This window comes from Stenella coeruleoalba (genome assembly GCF_951394435.1).
Source record: "Stenella coeruleoalba genome assembly, chromosome: 1".
Lineage (NCBI taxonomy): Eukaryota > Metazoa > Chordata > Mammalia > Artiodactyla > Delphinidae > Stenella > Stenella coeruleoalba.
In genome coordinates, this window is record NC_137169.1 from 28,253,654 (window position 1) to 28,273,836 (window position 20,183).

General features: G+C 52.4%; 1 protein-coding gene across 1 annotated transcript; it reads left to right on the top strand.

The window, feature by feature from the left end:
• Positions 1-1,234: 1,234 nt before the first annotated feature.
• TFAP2E (transcription factor AP-2 epsilon) lies at positions 1,235-18,873 on the top strand. The gene is made up of 7 exons (XM_079930424.1): positions 1,235-1,606; positions 1,931-2,410; positions 3,000-3,051; positions 13,624-13,846; positions 15,215-15,333; positions 15,879-16,020; positions 17,807-18,873. Exons 1-7 carry the CDS (start codon positions 1,580-1,582, stop codon positions 18,087-18,089), a joined length of 1,326 nt encoding a protein of 441 aa, XP_079786550.1. The 5' UTR covers positions 1,235-1,579; the 3' UTR covers positions 18,090-18,873.
• The last annotated feature ends 1,310 nt before the right edge of the window (positions 18,874-20,183 follow it).

The window sequence follows — 20,183 nt, forward strand, 5'->3', positions numbered from 1 at the left end:
AGAGGCTAGAAGCAGACTACACCAGCTCTGCCACTTAACTAGCACCTTGATCTTGGGAAAGTCATGTCACCTCTCTGTGCCTCACTTTTCTCAACTGAGAATGGGGGTGATAAGGGTTTCTATCTCATAGAGCTGTTGTGAGAGTTAAATAACTCAACACTCATCGAATACTTAGCATAGAGTCTGGCACACTCTGTAATGTTTGCTGTGATTATTTCTACTCTGCCCTGGTCTGAGCATCTTCCCTTTTTTAATTTTTATTTTTATTACTTTCTTTTAGCACCTTCCATCTGCTTTCTTAATTCCCATTCATTCCCCTTAGCATTCCTCTCATTTCCCTTTCTTTAATCCTTGTCCCTGTTCCTTAGGAAGGGAGGGTTGGGTTTTGAAGGAAAGAAAGATAGAGTGACTGCAGGAAGTGGAACATGCTTGAGAGCCAGCCAGTGCCTGCCATGGTAACACACAAACACACAGCCTGTGCATGTTAGTGTGATGAGAGCACACGGTCCACATGATGTCAGTTACACACAGCTTCACTCAACATCCTCTGGGAGCCCACACTCAGTCAGCCCAGGCCCTCATGGCTTCAGAAATATCTTGAGTCCTTCTCAGGTGGAACTCATGATGCCCAACCCCAGTGTCAGGCAACTGTCTCTGTCGGGCCAGTTTGTGTCTCCAACTTCCTCAGACCCTGGCTTGGCACTGGGAGTTACCAGCTGGGAGAAGCCTGAGTGAAGTATGCACCCTCAGAGGGGCTTTGATCCAGAAACGTGCAGAGAGGCTGTGATGGCCCCCAACTCACACACACACACACACACACACACACACACACACACAGGTACTGACATATGTGTGCCCATGAGCCAGCAGGCTTGAGTCTGCAGCTCACAAACTTCTTCCACCTTCAAGACTGCCCACTTCATCCATAATCCGGTGAGGCGGTTAGAGAAAGGACTGATACCCATTTTACAGACAGGGGAGCTGAGGCCGAGGAGGAGTAGTGCTTTGCTCAAAGGCAAAGGTGCAATAGAACCGATAGCAAACTAGGGCCCTTATGTCCCAGCCTCGAATCCTTCTCTGTTTCAAGGTGACTGGGAGCTTCGAGCCTAGAAAGCGATCAGACAAGCGCGGGTTGGAATCACAACCCTCTATCCTTCCCAGGGGGTTGCGCCAAAGCTACGCCTCCTCTTGGGCTGTCGCTGGGGAGCTGGGAGAAAGCGGCCCTAGCGTATCTCTTTAATGCGCGCCCCCGGAGGCCCGGCGCGCCCCCGCCACTATAACTGGAGTGCATGGAGCAAGCTGCGTTCAGAGGAAGAAGGGCGGGCGCTGGGCGCCCGTTGACCGACTTTTCCAAGTGCGATCAGCGCCCGTCCGGCCTACATCCCGCCCCCATGGACCCGCCCGGGGGCGCCCACTGCTGAGCACCCGATGCCTATTGGGCTCCGGGCTAGGTTGCACCCCGCCACCGCAAAGTGACCCCCCGCGGGCCGTGCAGGCTCCCAGCACCTCTTCCCGCAGAGCTCGCCGTCGGGCGAGGGCTCCACCGCCGCCACGCCTCGCGCCCCGCGCTGCCCGCCCCATGCTGGTGCACACTTACTCCGCCATGGTGAGTAGTCTCGGGCCCGGGGACACCGGGGCGTACCGGGCCGGGGATCCGGCAGCCTGAATGCTGGACCTTCCGAACCTCCTCCTCCAACGAAATTTCGGAGGGAGGGGGCCACAGCGACTCCGCCCGCTGAGAACTGTGCGCGCCGGAGACCGCTGTCCCCAGCCCAAGGCTCCCGCGCCCACGGGTCATTCAGAGATAGACCTCGGGCCTCGGGAAGCGGGCAGGACGGCAGCTGGCCCCTCGGGAGCTGAGGAGGGTCCTTTCGGGCTGGGTCCTTTCAGCTGCCGATGGGTCGCCTAACGCGCCCCTTTTCTTCCCCAGGAGCGCCCCGACGGGCTGGGCGCAGCGGCTAGCGGGGCCCGCCTGTCGTCGCTGCCCCAAGCGGCCTACGGGCCGGCGCCGCAGCTCTGCCACACGCCGACCGCCGCCGCCGCTGACTTCCAGCCGCCCTACTTCCCGCCGCCCTACCCGCAGCCGCCACTGCCCTACGGCCAGGCGTCCGACGCCGCCGCCGCCTTTCCCCACCTGGCCGGAGACCCGTACGGTGGCCTGGCGCCCCTGGCACAGCCTCAGCCTCCGCAGGCTGCCTGGGCCGCGCCCCGCGCCGCCGCCCGCGCCCACGACGAGCCGCCCGGCCTGCTGGCACCTCCCGCCCGCGCCCTGGGCCTCGACCCGCGCCGCGACTACACCGCCGCTGTGCCGCGGCTCCTGCACGGCCTGGCAGACGGCGCGCACAGCCTGGCCGACGCGCCCCTCGGCCTTCCCGGGCTGGCGGTGCCGCCGGGCCTGGAGGACCTGCAGGTGAGGCCCGAAGGGTCCGGGATGGGCCAGCATCCGCTGCGGTGACTTAGGACCTGGCTGGAGGCAAAGAGTGACCAATGCAGGAACCCGACTTTTCTCCCAGCCTGCCACTTCTTGCTCGTGACTCCCAGGATGCGTCCCACGTCCTGAGTTAGACGCTGCCTGGCCTTTCGGGCGGCCTGACGCTGAGTCCGTGAGCAGGTGCCTGGATGGCGGCGACCCTTCGCCGAGTAAATGGGCAGAGGCCGAACCACTTTTGTCCCTCTCCGCTGGGCAACGTAGGGAACCTATGCCCAGTCGCGGTCTACTGGAGCAGCCTGTACCTGGAGCGAAGCGAAGTGGAGGAGTTGCCTGTCTAAGGTTCCAAAATGCCCTTTTTGCACGGCATGGCGAGGCACTCAGGGCTCCAACTCAGCTGCAAATGGTGGAGCGCCGGTGAATCCTGGTCCTGCCTGTCGCCGGCTGCAGGCGACGGGTGGTGCGCTTTGGGTGAAGCAGACAGGACAGGGACCGGGGACAGCAGGGGCTTGGGAAGCGAAAGGAGACTAGATCTACAAGCGCCCTTACCACCACCCTGTCCTATTTGCAGGCCATGGACGAGCCGGGAATGAGCCTCCTGGACCAGTCCGTGATCAAGAAAGGTAAGGAATGGCGTGCATCTGCCAGGGCAGAACCGGGCGAAATGGTGCAGGCCCCGGCACACAGACCCAGTTTCTTCCCCTGTGGCGCGTCCCTCCTGTGCGTCGCCAAGCTCACTCTTTACCAAGGCAAGGGCACTCTTTTGGATCTGGAGTTAATTTGCAAAACGAGTTAAACCACTTCTCTGTTCCCTAAGAGGTGTTAATGGGAGTGCTATTCCCATGGATGTCGTTAAATGATTTCCACTTTACCAAGCCTTACCATTTCCTAGCCTGTCTGGTGCTTTCTGCCCCTCCCTTCCTAGCAGGGCCTTGGGGACCTTGAGGTTTCCCTAGGGAATTTTTTCTCCATTTGGGAGCCTCTTTCAGCAGTTTAGGAATAGGGGAGCTGGTGTGTGACTATTGTGTCGGGCTGTGTGCAGGAGGGTCAGGGCTTGGGCGTTGGTGTCTATGTGAGTTTGGGATCCTGTACATGTCTCTCTGTTGCTTTCCCAGTATTTCTTGGTGTCTCTTGCTGTGAGTGTGTGACGTGTGTCTGTTATGTTGGTGTAATTTCCACGTGTTTGGGGGTCAGGGTCCCTGTTGTATCCCAGAATTTGTTCTTTGGCACTGAAGATCTTTAAGCATGTAGGGTTGCTCCCTGTGTATTTTCAGGATGTTTGTGTCTCTCTGCCCTTGGAAAAGCCAGGGGTTTGAGATCTGCCCTCCAGTGGATTTTCAGGCCTGTGAGTTCTGACTGTGACAGGGAAAGGTGAGAAAGACAGAGATTCAGAGAGGCCCAGGGATAAATTTGGGGCAGGTGCAGAGAGGAATATGGAGGCACAGACAAGCCCGCTGTACCTGGGGCAAGCGCTTGAGCCGGGATTGGCTCAAGTTGTTTTTCAAACGAGTGAATTCAAGCCTGGGCTCTGTTTGCCCTCCTTGAGTCCCGGGGAGGTGGGGTGGGGGGAGCTGCATTTCAAAAGTTGAGGCTGAGTTACCTGGGGCTGGGAGTTAGCTGGACCACCTGGTGTACCTGTGGGGAAGATGAGGAGACAGGCCTCCCAGAACGTGGGAGAAGGGAGCTCCGGGTATTGGGGCTGTTACCTGGAGCTGGGGTCCGGGCAGGTGTACACTCAGAGCCAGCTCTTTGCTGGCGGCCGCTGCCTTGCTTTAGTGGATTATTTGGAACCCGACAGAAGGGAGAGCTCGGTCTGCAGCGGCAAGAGCCTGCCACTGTGCTGTCCATCCAGAGATTCAACCATGGTCTTGGTCCCCAGTTCTGACTCCTGCCCGGGCTCCACAGGCTACGGGGGCTCGGGCTCACTGACTCCCTCAGGGAGGCCAGGACCTTGCATTTTGGGAAGGAGCTTGGGGATGTCTGCCCTGGGGAAGGGTAGAAGGACCAGGTGGGGCTCTGAGTACCTTAAACCCCAATCCCCTGGCCAGAGCCAGGACAAAAGACTGGCTACCAAGAAGGAACCAAAATTGCCTCGAGTTAGTTTCTCTCAAAGGACATCAGCTTTCATAAATCCCGGGTCCTAGGGGTGCGCCGGGATCCCCAAAGAACACAGTGAGTGCAGCCGGGACTGTCCCGAGTGCTGCACACGGGCTCCGGCGGGTGGGGGATGGATGTGGGCGCTGGTGCTGTTTGGGATGTCGCCGACACGGGCGTGCACACCGGCCGGACACCAGTGTCAGCCCGTCGGTGGCCCAGTGGAGCCCGGCGACCTGAGCTGGGGACTGCGTCCTGGGGGCCCCAACCCAGACATCGAGTCACAGCCCGGAGCAATGCAGCAAAGGGGGAGGGATGAGAGCCGGGGCTCCCAACGGAAGGAATAGGCTGGTTCCTGAGTCGCGAGCTTGTCCTTCGGCTGGCCTGGCGAGCCTTTGAGGAGGAGAGAGGGTCATTGCGGCAGAGCCGATCTGCGAGGTCCGGACCTCGGGGCGGGGTGTGTGGGCGGGCGACCCAACTGTGGCTAAGCAGGTGGCCCGGTTGGAGCCCTGCGCCCTGGAGCCTCCATGCCCCACGCGGCGGGTAATTTTCGTTCGGGCCCTCCGCAGTCACTGCGGAACTCCAGCCACACCGCCAGCCACTTGGGCGCAATTGATTAGCGTCCTTCTTCGCCCTCAGGCCTTCTGAAGGCATCGGGAGCCCCGGTCGAGTCCTGAAGTCCTCCGGCACCTGCCAGGGGCGGTGGAGGACCATCCCACTCAGACCCGGACCCTGGAATTATAGAAGGTCGTTCTTGGCTAGCTGAAGCAAAGGATTCATTCCTCCAGCTCCTCCCGGCCCTGGCGGGAGGGGCAGCTGTGTCACGGGCGGTTGGAGTCCTAGGCTGTGAAAGGGAGGCGGCCCCAGCCCTACACCAGAAGCAGTCTTGCTACCGCAGGGAGGCCTCGGGTCTCGACTTCGACAGTGCGTCCAGGGAGGTTGTAAAATCTTCACTACTCCAGGCAGGGGAGGGGAGGCGAAGTCCCCGCCCCACCACACACTTCCAGGTCGGCAGCCCGTTGTAGCCAGGGCTGCCGGGGCAAGGATGGCAGATGGGGCTGAGGCTGACCCGAAGGGAAGTGGGGAGCCCTCAATTTTCTGCCCACATTTGTCACTTTCAGTTTCGTGACTTGTCCTAGGGGCACAGAAAGCAGGCGGGACTGGCCTGAGAGACAGACATAGACAGGAATATTTCCCAGCCAAGAAAGGCAGTGAACAGGGTCTGTATGCCTTGTAGTGGGAGCTCAGAAGAGGAGCAGTGAGTGCCTGAACTTGGGAGGCTTCCTGAGGGAGAGGCAGCAGGGGGCTCAGTAGGTGTTCAGATTTGTTGAATGAAGGGTTTGGAAGTCTGAGTGCATTTGGAGAGGCGGTGTACAAAGGGCCGAGCTACTTCCGCTCCACTAGGAACAGCATGTGCCTCTGCCCTCTCTTTGGAAAGCCAGACAGGTTTAAAAAGGTTAAAAATCTCCGTGGGTTTCAGGCTGTACAGTCACAGCTGGAGGGGAGTGGTTTGGGGATGAGAATTGAGATAATCCTCCTTTCCTCCGAGGAGAGTGGGTAGTTGCCTAATTGGGGGTGGGGAATCCCTCTCTGCTGGGTTCTGTTGTCCAGTCTCAGGGCAGGGGATGATGTAAGTTCTCTGCTCTCCCTGGATCTGGGGAAAGAAAAGGGAGATGGGGAGCTTCTGGGCTTCCAAGTGAATCTACAAGTAGGGCCAGGACTGGGGTGAGGTAAGTGAGGAACTCACTTGAGGCAAGATTTAGGAGGGCGCCTAAAAGCTCAGTAATCAAGGTAAATGATACATCTTAGTGCAATATGTTTAAATTTTTTAATGCAAAAAATATCCACAATAAACGAAATATCAAAATTTACGTAAAGATGGAATCTGACCCTGCACTTCTACATCCCTGCCTCACTTGCCTCCCAGGCTACCATTGGCCCCAGAATGAGACAAAAAAACTGGTGCCCATGCAGATAGACTGGGGACTGTACCTGAGGGCAGCATAGAGCAGGGCAGTGAACGGTAGCAGTTATATTTAAAAGAAACCCTCTAGGGGAGAGGGAAGAGGGGAGGGGGAAGGTAGGAGTAGGGGATTAAGAGGTACAAACTTACTATGTATAAAGTAAATAAGGTACAAGGATATGTTGTACAACACAGGGAACATAGCCGTTATTTTATAATAACTATAAGTGGAATATATCTTTAAAAATTGTCAATCATTATGTTGTACACTTGCAACTTATATAATATTGTACATCAACTATACCTCAATTAAAAAAATAAAAGAAATCCTCTAGCAGTTAGTGAGAAGGAAACTTAACCAGCAGGTCCCACTGGGGAGATGAGGGGACTCAAGTGGGCTGGGAGGAGGGTCACGACCCCTCCTGTCTGCCTTCCTCCTGCTGCCCCTTCCCCCCAGGCTTTGGACCTTAAGTGGTACCTTAAGTGTGGTCTAAGGAACCACATGCATCAAATCCCCAGGGGTGCTTGTTAAAAAATGCAGATTTCCTGGGCACCATTTCGCATCTACTGAATGAGAATCCCTGGAACTGTGGCCCTGGAACTTCATTTCTTTAACTGATTGATTGAAGTAAAATGTACATACCTGAAATTCACCCATTGGAAAAGTACAGTTCGATGATTTTTAGTAAACGTATGGAGTTGTGTAACCATTACCACAGTCTGTTTTAAGACATTTCCAACACCCCCCAAAGTTCCTCCATTCCCAGTTGTAATTAATTCCCACTCCAGGCCTTAGGCAACCCCTGATCTGCTTTCTGTCTATACGTTTGCACATACTGGACATGTTATATAAATGGAACATATAAGTATGCTGACTTTTGCATCTAGCTTCTTATACTTATAATGTGTTTGAGGTTCATCTGTGTTGTCCTGTATCAGGATACAGCCTGTATCAGGCTGTATCAGTAGGTCATTCCTTTTTTATTGGTTAGTAGTACTCCATCGTGTGGATGTAACACATTTTGTTTATTCATTCAGCAGTTGATGGACACTGGGGTTGTTTCCACTTTTTGGCTAGGATAAATAATGCTGCTATGATCATTTACACGCATGTCTTTGTGTGGACATACGTTTTCACCGCTCTTGAACTCCTAGGAGTGGAATGTCTGGATTTTATGGTAAGTTTGTCTTTAATTTTTTAAAGAATCTCCCAAGCTGTTTTCTAAAGTGGCTGTACTGTTTTACATTCCCACCAAGAAAGTGTGAGAGTTCCAGTTTCTCCACATCGTCATCTGCACTTGCACATGTGTCTCTTTTTGATTATAGCCTTCCTGATGGTACCTCAGTATCCTTTTAATTTGCATTTTCCTAATGACCAATGATGCTGAGCACTTTTCCATGTGCTTACTAGCCATTCATATATCATTTTAAGTGAAAAGTCTACTCATATATTTTGAACACTTTCTAATTGGGTTGTATATCTACTCACATAGTTTGAACATTTTCTAATTGGGTTGTATATCTTACTATTGGATTATAAGAATTCTTTATGTATTCTGGATACACATCCCTGATAAGATATAGGATTTGCAAATATTTTCTTCAAGTCTATGGCTTGTCTTTTCATTTTCTTAATAGTGTCTTTTCAGGTGCAAAAGTTTTTGATTTTGATGAAATCCAGTTTATCATTATTTTCTTTTATGGATCATGCTTTTGGTGTTATATTAGGAACTCTTTGCCTAACCCAAGGTCATGAAGATTTTTCTCCTGTATTTTCTTTTAGAAAGACTTGCAATTTTAACCAACTTTCCAACAGAGTCTATTGCACACGCCCCAGAATCAGTGGTCAGACCATATCTACCACCTGTGGACAGAGTGTGTAGACTTGCGTGTGTGTGAGAGTCTTGTCTGATAGATTGGCTAACTAGGAGCTCTGTCTGTAGGACATTCCTATGTCTGTAGGAGTGTGTACATGTGAATGGCTTCTGCATTCATGACCAGGGGGACACCATGGGTAGACCACTTCAGCTTTAGGACACTGTGGTGTGGGAGACAAACACTGGTCCCTGCTTTGCAATCCATGCTAGTTAATTCCCACCTTCGTGACTGCTCCTGTCCCAGGCTACCTGCTTCCCTAACCCTGGCCTCCAGACCTCTGTCATTTTTGAAGGAAGAAGCTGAGGAAAAGGGTACAGACAAGTGGGGAAAGCAACAAAGTCTGTAATTCGTATACACAAACACGTGTCCACCTGTCATGCGCTACATTAGCCGCACCTATGTTTGCATAAATCTGGCATATACTCTATGTTTAAATATATCAGCAGGAGCAAAAGCACTTGCAGATATCCTTATGCACGTTGCCACATTCTTGCAACAGTCGGGCAGAGCCCATGTGTATATAGCTGGGGCTCGGTATTTGTTGTTGAGTAAGTGTGCATATGCACAGTCTCACCCTCAGTGCCCTATGGCAGGGCATGTAGTTTTTATGTATAGATGTTTGTGTGACACGTGTGCTCACATATGTCCCTGTTTGTACATGCGCAAACAGCTTCACCCAGCTTTGGTCTCTCTCCTCTCTCACAGTGCCTGGCCTCAGGGGTCCCCAGATTTTAATAAAAGCTGGATAGAGGTGGCTGCTGGGGGAGAGAAGAATCTTCTGTTCCTCTGACCATTCCCTCTGGCTAGGAGTCATGGGAGAGAGGACAGTCACTTTGCCCTTCTTGTTAATTTGTTAATTCCTAGTTTTAGTTTTTTAAGTCGAGCATGAGGTATAATTTATGTATAGTACAGTTCACCCTTTTTAGATGTGCATTTCTATGAATTTTGACAAATGTAAACATATGGTCAAGATATGAAATATGTTAGAGAATGGTTCCATCACCCCAGAAAGTCCCCTCAAGGCAGAGGGACACAGGTGATGAGGGAGCCCGTGCAGAGGCCTGGGAGACACTGGGGTGGGGGGTGGCATGGCTGCTATTGCGTGTCCAGTGTCAGTGTGTCTGTTGGGTCAGGACATTCTTGCTCCTCACTCTGAGGCGGAGGCTGGGATTAGGATGAGGGGAGTGAGGCAGGGTCGTGTAAGAGCAGGATCAGAGCCTGCTTCTATTTAAATTATTGATATTTTGTCACCGTGCATTTTTACATTAATTTTTACTTTTAAAAATATTGCATTAAAATACTGTTTGCCTTGATTGCTGAGTTTTTTGCTGCCTCCTTAAATCTTGCACCCACGACAAGCGCCTCCCCTGCCTCACCCTTGTTTTGGCCCGGCTCTGGGGACAGGGAACTTGCCTGGGGTAGGGCGTGTGCTGCTACTCTCTCCACCTCCCCCCACCTCTTCACTTCTCCCACTCAGCCCCATCCATGGCCTGTTGGCCCTTCCCTGGTGCCTGAATAGGGACGACCCAGGGCGGAAGGGCAGTTTTACCATCAATTGCTAAAAAAGGAATGAGGTTCCCTTTCCGACCCTCCCCTACCCCCACCCCGTGCATATATTGGCTGTGAGTCTTCACACTTTCTCCCATTCCACGTTTCAAGGGCCCTTGCTTCCCTCATTTATTCTACATTCACTGACACCCCCTTGTGCCAAGACTCTGCTCTCAGGCACTCCCAGTTGGTGGGGAAGACAGAGGAGGAAACAGACATGAGGTTCAGTGTGGTAAGGACAGCGACAGAGGGTGAAAAGGAGCAGGGGGTGAGGGCTTAGGAAGCTTTGCATTGGGGGTGGTGCCCGGACTGAGGCTTGAGAAGGAGGAGGCCCCGCTTAGTAAAATGGAGAAGGGCGCCTGAGACAGACAGCAAGCAGTTCTGCGGGGCTTAAAGAGCCCACACGCCGGTGAGCTAGTCGTCTCGCATCCCAGGTGGTGCTTCACACGTTCCATGTGACCTGTCCTGGGTTTTTAAATTTTTGAATCAGTTGCCAATGTTTAAAAATCCAGGGACTTCCCTGGCGGTCCAGTGGTTAGGATGCTTCCATTGCAGGGCGCATGGGTTCAATCCCTGGTCGGGGAACTAAGATCCCACAAGCTGCACAGCGCGGTCAAAAAATAATAATAATAAAGTAAAAATCCAGAGATTTCACCTAGAAATCTCAAATCCTTGTCTCACCAGCAAAAACAAAAACAAAAACAAAACAAACCAAGAGTTCCGGCAATGTTGGTGTATCCTGCATGGTAACACTCAGCCAAGTAGCAGGTCTCCCACATCTCACTTACTTATGTTAACTCCTGTGCTCCCCACTTTGAAGTCTAGAACTGTGCTGTCCACTGTGGGAGCCAGGGGCCACGTGTGGCTATTGAGCACTTGAAATGTGGCTAGTCTGAATTAGGATGGGCTATAACTGTAAAATACGTGTTGAATTTTGAAGACCAAGTACAAGAAAAGAATGTAAAATAGCTCATTAAGGTATTCCCTGGTGGCGCAGTGGTTGAGAATCCGCCTGCCAATGCATGGGGCATGGGTTCAAGCCCTGGTCCAGGAAGATCCCACATGCTGCAGAGAAACTAAGCCCGTGCACCACAACTACTGAGCCTGTGCTCTAGAGCCCACGAGCCACAACTTCTGAAGCCTGCGCACCTAGAGCCCGTGCTCCACAACAAGAGAAGCCACCGCAATGAGAAGCTCGCACACAGCAACGAAGAGTAGCCCCCGCTCGCCACAACCAGAGAAAAGCCCACGAGCAGCAATGAAGACCCAACGCAGCCAAAAATAAAATAAATTACAAAAAAATAGCTCATTAATAATTTTTAAAATATCGATTGTATGTTTCAGTGATAATATTTTTATTTTTTATTTAAAAAATTTTAATTTTTATTATTATTTTTTTTGGCTGTGTTGGGTCTTTGTTGCTGCATGCGGGCTTTCCCTAGTTGCAGTGAGCAGGGGCTACTCTTCGTTGCAGTGCACGGGCTTCTCACTGCGGTGGCTTCTCTTGTTGTGGAGCATGGGCTCTGGGCGCACGGGCTTCAGTAGTTGTGCCTCGCAGGCTCTAGAGCACAGGCTCAGTAGTTATGGCTTAGTTGCTCCACGGCATGTGGGATCTTCCTGGACCAGGGCTCGAACCCGTGTCCCCTGCATGGGCAGGTGTATTCTTAACCACTGTGCCACCAGGGAAGTCCCGATAATATTTTTATATACGGGGTAAGTAAAATATATTAAAATTGGTATTAACATGTTTCTTACTTTTTAAAAATAGAGCTACCAGAAAATATAAATTTATATATGTGGCTTACAGTATATTTGTATTGGTCAGTGTGGGTCGAGAGCCTAAAGGGCAGATGGAGGACCAGGCAAAAGGGGTAGGCAGGGCCGGACCACAAAGGAGGGTGAAGGAGGACATTATGACAGTTAAGAATGTGAACTTTAAAGTCCATTGTCAGAGGTCAAGACCCATGTCTGCTCCTTATGGCTGTACTATCTTAACTTCTTTGAACTTTTAGTTTCTTCATCTTGAAATGGGGACAGAAAACAGCATCTCCACAGAGCTGTTAATGTGAAGCACTTGGTGTATAGTTGGCACTCACTGAAGGATAGGCAGCATCATTCTGCTCAGCTATGGAGCTGGAATTTAATTCTCAGGCACTGACGGGTTCTAGGCTGGGGAGTGATGGGTGTTTCAGAAAGATCCCTCTGGAGCAGGGGCTGGGCAGAAATTCAGGTGGGAAATGAGTGAGCGTCCTTGTACACCTGGAGAAGCGGCTGCATCTAGGGCACGTGGAGAAAAGAAAGCCCTAGTACGTGGTGATGGATGGGACGTGGTGGGAGAGGGCAGCGTGGAGGGCCTCACTGAGGTTTCTAGCTGGGCGACGGGATGGAGGGTTTGAATGTGCATCCAGAGAGGGAAAAGCTGGAGGGGCTCTGCCAGGCCAGGGACTGGGCCAGCCTTGCTTACCTCTGCCTTCCCAAGGCCTAGCACGGTTCCTGGCACACAGGTGCTCAGCAAATATTTGCCAAATGACTGGAGGGCCAAGTGCTGCCTTTGATACCATAGTCCAGGGCTTGCTACTGGTACTAAGTCTACCAGCTGTGTGATCTCAGGCACATTACTTCACCCCTCTGGGCTTCAGTCTCCTCATCTGTAAAAGGGGAATAATAACATAGCCCCCTGGTGGGTTGTTCTGAGGATTCAGTGAGGTTATCTGTATGGTGAGTGCTCAGTGACTGTTGGCCTCAGGCTCCCCACTTGATCCCCCTCCCCAAACACACAAGGCCTGCCTTTTCTACCAAGGCTCTCACTTCCTTGGAAGAAGAGAAGCCCAAGGGGAAGCAAGTGCCTCAGTCATTCTCCCTTCCCCCTGAGGCTTAGCAGGAGAATGGAGGTTAGACTGCAGGAAGAACTTTCTTTTAGAGCCAAGAGTGTCCAAATGGGTGTTAAAAAATAAACTTCTCCGATTTCCTTCCCTGTCCTTCATAGATATTAGTAGATAATTAGAAAGCATTTGGGGGAGGGGGTGATAGAGTGTGTCTCTTCATTCTTGGTCTCCTTGAGCATCCCAGAGAGACTTGGCAGGAAAGGGGCCAGGGCTGGAGGCCTAATGGGGCCATAACCTCCCTGTCCCTGGGATGTGGGAGCCCAAGGCCCCCAGGCCTTTCACTGATCTGGGGTTGTGGGTGGGACGGGGGGATCACAAATGAGCGGGGGTAATCAGGGATTGCTTGTGATTGTGCAGATCTGGCTGGGCTCTGCCGCAGTGACCCAGGAATCCTGCCTCCAGCTCATATTCCATTTCCTTATTTCCAACTCCCTCTCTGATTACACATGGCAAAACTCCAAGACTGCTGAAGCTGTTTGAGTTTTAACAGGGAACCAGCCTGACTCAGTGAAAGAACAGGGGTTCAAGAGCCAGAGAACTTAGGGTTTAATGTCTACCACCCATGAGCTGAGTGAGCTAGAGTGAGTCACGTTAACCTCATTGTGCTTCAGTCTCTTCCCTTGTAGAGCAGGCATAGTAGGACCTCCTTCCAAAAGGTGCTGGGACATACAGATGCAGCTGTGTGTACACAGCATGCTAGAACGGGGCCCAGCACATAGGCTGGTGCTTCAGCAATGCGCTCATGCCACAGTTGGCTAGTGCCCGTGTCCGGTGGTCCCTGGCTCAGTGTTGTCTCTCTCTCCTTTGCTCTTACTTCTGCTTCACAGTCCCCATCCCCTCCAAAGCCAGCAGCCTTTCGGCCCTCTCATTGGCCAAAGACAGCTTGGTTGGCGGCATCACGAATCCCAGTGAGGTCTTCTGCTCTGTGCCAGGCCGGCTCTCTCTGCTCAGCTCGACATCCAAGTACAAGGTGACAGTGGGGGAGGTCCAGCGGCGACTCTCACCTCCCGAGTGCCTCAATGCCTCTCTCCTGGGTGGTGTCCTTCGCAGGTAGGAAGGCCAGCCCACAACTTCCTGCACAGTGTCAAAGCTAAAATGTGTGGTCGTTTCAGACTTTCTCAGGGGATCGGAGAGGGGCCGGCCCCACCCCAGGCCACAGGGTCATCTCCACCTCAGTCTCCCTGGGGGATTGTGCATGCTCTCTGGGCAGGCCTAGGTCCTCAGCAGCTCCCATGGGTCTGTGGGCTTGGGGGTCGCGGGTAGAGAGGAGCCTGGGTACAGAGAGTGGATGGAGGACTCACCCACATTGGGCACGACGGACAAGGCTGGGTCTGGGGGAGGGAGAGGGCCATCTCCACCCCATCCCTCAGGAAAAGGGTCCCGAGGACCTAAGGCCCATTCCCTGTGTCAGTATAGGCCTCTCTGGTGCGTGTGTTTTGGGGTGGGGAGCATGGGGTGCATGGTTTGTCTTCATAGTTGTGTCTGTCTCTCTGTGCGTGTCCTTGTGCCTGGGTATTTCTGCTTCAGGGCTATGAGCTTTGATATGTTTGAGGATAGTGTTTGTGTGTGTGCACGTGTGCATGTGTGTGTATATGTGGTGTAGGAGTGGCCAGGAGTATATGTTTCCGTGAGTGTGAGTTTCCTGTGTTACCTTTAGTGAGATGTGTTGGTTACAGTGTTCTACTCTGTGTGAGTGTGTATGTTGTGTGTGACTGCATGCGCACGTGGAGCTAGACATATGTGTGTTTCCCTGTCTGTACCTTTGTGTGGGGCTTCATCTGTGCAGGTGTGGGAGTATCTCCTTATTCCTGGTCTCTTTGAGCATCCCAGAGCGGCTTGTATGAGTCTGTGAATGTCTGTACAAATGTCCCTGGGATCCTGACTTGGTGTGAACATGTGTCTCTGACTGTGTCCCTGGGTATTTGAGTCTGTGTGTCTGTCTCTATTGGTGTATGTGTCTCTATTCTTGGCCCTCAGTGTGCGTTCATCTGTGTATGTGTCTATGTGCCCCTGGGCAGCTGTGTACGTAACAGTGTCTCCCCATGTGTCTGTGTTTCCCTGTGTGTTTCAGGGTCTGTGTGTCCCTGGGTAGCTGTGTTGGTGTGCTCAGGTGGGAAAAAGGACCCTAAGATGCTGGTCCATCCTGCCCCACCTTGGGCTGTCCCTGTTATTGAGAGGATTAGGGAGAAGTGAGGGGTTCCTGGAGCTGCGTGCTAGGCCCCCCATTCCCATCTTGGCTGCAAAACCAGTGAGATTAGGAGATTGGGATCAGGTAAATAGAGACTCCAGAGTGTCCCCAGGACCAGACCCAAGCCTCAGCAGGGTTGGTGGAGGCAGCAAGGCCCTGTTGGGTCACTTAGCATACATGCTTCATCTTGTCTTCATAGTGTGTGTCTGTCTTTCTGTGTGCATGGCAAGGGCCAAGTCCAAGAATGGGGGCCGGTGCCTGCGGGAACGGCTGGAGAAGATTGGGCTCAATTTGCCAGCTGGTCGTCGCAAGGCCGCCAATGTGACGCTGCTGACTTCACTAGTAGAGGGTGAGGCCTGAGGGGACCTGTGTCATCCAGCGTGCGTGTGTGTGGCTGTCTCGAATGCAGGAGGGTGTGTTAGTCATGTGTGTGTTCTCTGTGCACCATGTATAAGTAAGGGGTGTGTGTGATACATGTGTACAGTCTTTAAGTGTATATGCAAGCACACATGTGCACGTGCTGGTGCAGTAGAGAGCGTGTGTGTGTGTGTGTGTATGGGGGGAAGAGTGGCCAGTGTTTGGATGTGGTAAAGAGATGAGGGGGTCAGAGTCCCTTCCTTGGAGGTTGGTGACTCTCAGCTCGATCATCTTGAGTTCAGGCTCTGGGACAACTGGTGGGCTCAGCTCCCACCCCTTAGCTCAGAGCCCATCTGAGGTAGCCCCAAGGGAGGGCAGCGGGGTTGCGTCTAGAGCTGAGAGGGGAATCGAGAAAAGATATATATAGAGAAGCAGGATGGCCCCGGTCAGGGGTTGGAGTGGCAAGGCCATGCTCCAGGCTCAAAGGTACACCTGGCTGTAGTGACGGCTCATCTCTCTGCCTCCCCTCCCTCCTAGGAGAGGCTGTACACCTGGCCCGAGACTTTGGCTACGTCTGTGAGACCGAGTTCCCAGCCAAGGCGGCTGCCGAGTACCTGTGCCGCCAGCATGCTGACCCGGGGGAGCTGCACAGCCGCAAGAGCATGCTGCTGGCCGCCAAGTGAGCGAGAGCGCCACGCACCGGCTGTCATGGGTGCCGTGTACAGGCACATGTTGGTGCAGTGCACAGACACAGACACCAAGCATGGGCACAATGGATACCACTCGTGTACATGTGATGTACACATGGTACATGCAGCACTGCACACAGGCACACCTAGGTTCCATGCTGTGCACGTGACAGGGCACACATGGATACATGTGAACATAGCTGGGTTCTACACATCAGCAAACACAGTGTCACAGACAGGCTGACGTAAGTCCATGTGTGGGCACCACCAGCCCCAGTCCCGTCATGGGTCTGAGGTTCTCTGGCCTTGCTCCCCCTGCCTGAGCCTTGCCAATCAGCCCCTCTGCTCCAGTGACCTCCATCAGGGCACCAACACCCACCCAGACCCCTGGGTTGACCCCCCTTTGTTCTTACTTCACACCTGACCCCTCTGCAAGTCTCACTGATGCCTCCCTCACCACCACTCGCATGCCACCTCAACTCTGGTCTCCCAATCTCACTCCTGGATGTTCACTCCAGCGCCCCTCTGTTCCCCCAGCCTCCCTGCACATGCACTGATCCCTACCCAAGAGCCTTCAATGGCTCCCACTGCTACTGCAGTTGATTTTCAAACTAGGTTCTGTAGGGATGCCGCAGGGCCTGTTTAATGAACTGGTGTTCCATTAAGATTTAGTTTTTAGAAAGGGTCCCATTGCAAGAAGAGACAGACACGGGGGCGGGTTTGAAAACCACCATTCTGTCAAGTCCAGACTCCTTTGAGGGCCCCCATAATCTGGTCTGCACAAACTCCACCCGCTCCAACTAACCCACTTGCTCTCTCCTGCCCTCCTGTCCTTGGGCTTGCTCTTCTGCTTAGAACACCATCCAGTCCCCCCACCTAACAGTCCTTCAAATCACAACTCCATCCTCCCGCCTTCAAGGTTTCCTCAAGTCCCCTAGGCAGAATTGGAATCACAGACTCATGGGACTGCCATGACTCATGGGGCCTTTGAGGCTGCTCATATTGGAGCTGGAGAAACATATCTAGGGCAGGGATCACCTCACTCATTAATCAGCTAACTCATCAAGCACTTTCTGGGTCCCAGTCATGTCTAAGATGCTGACCAGGTTCCTTGGTGACGCAAAGGTGAGACACAAAGTGATTCTCCTGCCTGAGCCATATATCCAGCCACATACTGGAGATGGATTCAAATCCCAGCCTAGTCACTTGGGCAGGTCATCTAACCTGTCTGAAACCACCCAGTTTCCTCTTCCATGTGATGGGAATGATAATAACATTATAGATTTGTTGTGAGGATTAAGTGAGATGATACATACAGTGTGCTCGGCACAGCATCCAGGCCTCGATTCATGTTCACTGCTAGCTATTATTTCGGTTATTTAAGGCAGATTCTGGATTGTTCCCCAATAATTTCATAGACAAACCTCTTGAAGCATTGGCTGTTTTGGGTGGAGGTGGCAGTAGGAGAGGGAATCAAGGAAAGTTTCCCGGATAAGGTAGGAGTTGAGCTGGACTTGGAACGTGGGCAGGACATCCACAGAAAAGGAAATCATAGGGTATTGGCATGTGCTATTTATTAGGTGTGTGATATTGGGCAAATCAGTTAACTTCTCTGAACCTTAGTTTACTTTTCTGTAACACGGGTATGATCATCATTTGTAGACTGCTGGGTCAGCAATCATATATATAATGTATATAAAGTACCCAGTATGTGGTGGGTCCTTCCCTGGACTCAGACCTTTGTCCTCTAACCTCTGACCCTCCTTTCCCCACCAGGCAGATCTGCAAGGAGTTTGCAGACTTGATGGCGCAGGACCGTTCACCGCTGGGGAACACCCGCCCAGCACTCATCCTGGAGCCCGGAGTGCAGAGCTGCCTGACACACTTTAGCCTCATCACCCACGGCTTCGGCGGGCCTGCCATCTGTGCTGCCCTCACTGCCTTCCAGAACTACTTGCTGGAGTCACTCAAGGGGCTGGACAAGATGTTTCTAAGCAGTGCAGGCAGTGGGCATGGTGACACCAAGGCTTCGGAGAAGGATGCCAAACTTCGGAAGTAACTGCTTCCCCCACCCCATCCCTAAGGGGCTCCCAAGGTCTGAAATGAGGTCTTTGCTCCTGGGGGTGGGCCTGACAGGCTTAAAAGGTGGGGTTGGAGTCAGGCCAGAAAGAGAACATTCCTCCAGAAACCCATGAGTTAGGGGTCTGGGCTGGAGTAAGGGGAGGTGGCCTCTGTGGTGGTTTGTAGATAAGGGCCCAGGCGTCTGCCTCGCGTGTGCAATTTTCTGACCCTTGACTGCTGAGAAAGGCTTGGACAGGAAATTGCATGGAAAAGCCTGGTTCTTGGGGCCAGCGCTGCCCATTAGGGTGATGGGTGCTCCTAGAGGCCAAGGCCTTGCTGTTTTTACTAACAGCAGGAGAGGAATTAACAAACCAGGTGCTACTGAGGAGTTGGTGCCCTTCATCCCAGAATCTCCTACCCCCAGAAAAGGGGTGCTGGCAGGAGGCCCCAGTGGGCTCTTTGGACCCCTGCCACTCTTGGAAAGAAGTGGGCAGGAGGGGCCCTCAAGGAACAGAGAAGATAAACACAAATTGGATAACTTGAATCCAGGCTGCACTTCAGTCCTGTTGCTGTGTCCTATTTATTTATGTTGTAATTTAAAGTTTTAAAATGTTCAGTGCGACTTATTTATCCCAATGAGTTGAGGACTCGTTTCAATGTCTTCTGCTTATGCACCAAGATGTCCAGCTGGACCAGGATGGAGAGGGTGTTTTTGCTCGCAAAGGGCTGTTGGTGGGCCGGGAGGGAACAAAGATGTCAGGGACCCCAAGGTTGTTGCTGGGATTTTGTATTTGCTGTTGTTTCTCTTGACCCTGCAGTCAATGTACCTCCCCAACTCTCAGATTGCTTTCTCATTCTCTTAATAAAACCTTTTCATTGGATATGAAGCTCTCCCTGTCCTTCTTCAGCCCAAGGTCACGGGGGAGAGGCAGGGCCTGGGAATTGGGGGTGGGGGTGGAGTGGGAGGGGGACTATAAGGGGGAAACCTTGGAAGGGGCTGTGGGCATCTCTGGGTGAGGGGGTACAGATGGTGGGTCTATCTGGCTTGTCAGTGTGGCTGCTGTTTGTGTGTGTGTGTAGTGAATCCTGGGGGGGCTGTATGTGTATTATTGTGACTTACTGGGCCGTGTGTGTGAATGTGTCAGTCCAGCTATTAGGTCTATGTGATGTGTTAACATGACCGTTGGTGGTGGGTCTGTATGTGTGTCAATATGAATGCTGATGATGATTACGTGTGTCTATCTGGCTCATTCAAATCCAGCTCTTCTGTCTCCTTGAGGAGTTCATTCTTGAGGCCACTTTTCTTTCCTGCACCTTTATTCTCTCCCTCTCTACTGAATCATCTATACTAAATCGTTCCCCAAAGGACACATATTCTATGATCTCTTACCTTACAAAACATAAATCCTTTCTCCATTTACTTCTTTTGCAGTTGGAGAGTTTTTAAAAGATTGCTACACCCCTACCTCCATTTCCTCACCCACCCCCAATTCACTCCTCAACCACTTTAATCTGTCTTCTATCCCTACCAGCCTATGGAAATCCACTCAGCAAGGTCTTCAATGGCCACATGTCAAACCCAAAGGCCCTTTTTCTGGACTTAGCAGCATTTGACATGGCTGACCACTTGCTCTTCTCTGAAATTCTCTCTTCTATTTATGTCCAAAATGGAGTACTTGGGCGTCCCTGGTGGCGCAGTGGTTGAGAGTCCGCCTGCCGATGCAGGGGACACGGGTTCGTGCCCCGGTCCGGGAAGATCCCACATGCTGCGGAGCGGCTGGGCCCGTGAGCCATGGCCGCTGAGCCTGCGCGTCTGGAGCCTGTGTTCTGCAACAGGAGAGGCCACAACAGTGAGAGGCCCGCGTACAGCAAAAAAAAAAAGAAAAGGAGTACTTGACTCAAGTACTCAAATCTTGACCTCGCCACGTTCCTGACCCAGTTGCTCAAGCCAGAAATTAGGGAGTCATATTTGATTCTTTTCCTACACCCAATCCATTAGAAAGTCCACATCCTTTTCTTTCTATCTCCTGTGCTACCACCCTAGTCCTCGAGACTATTACAATGGTCTTCCGACTGGTCCCTCCTGTTTTCA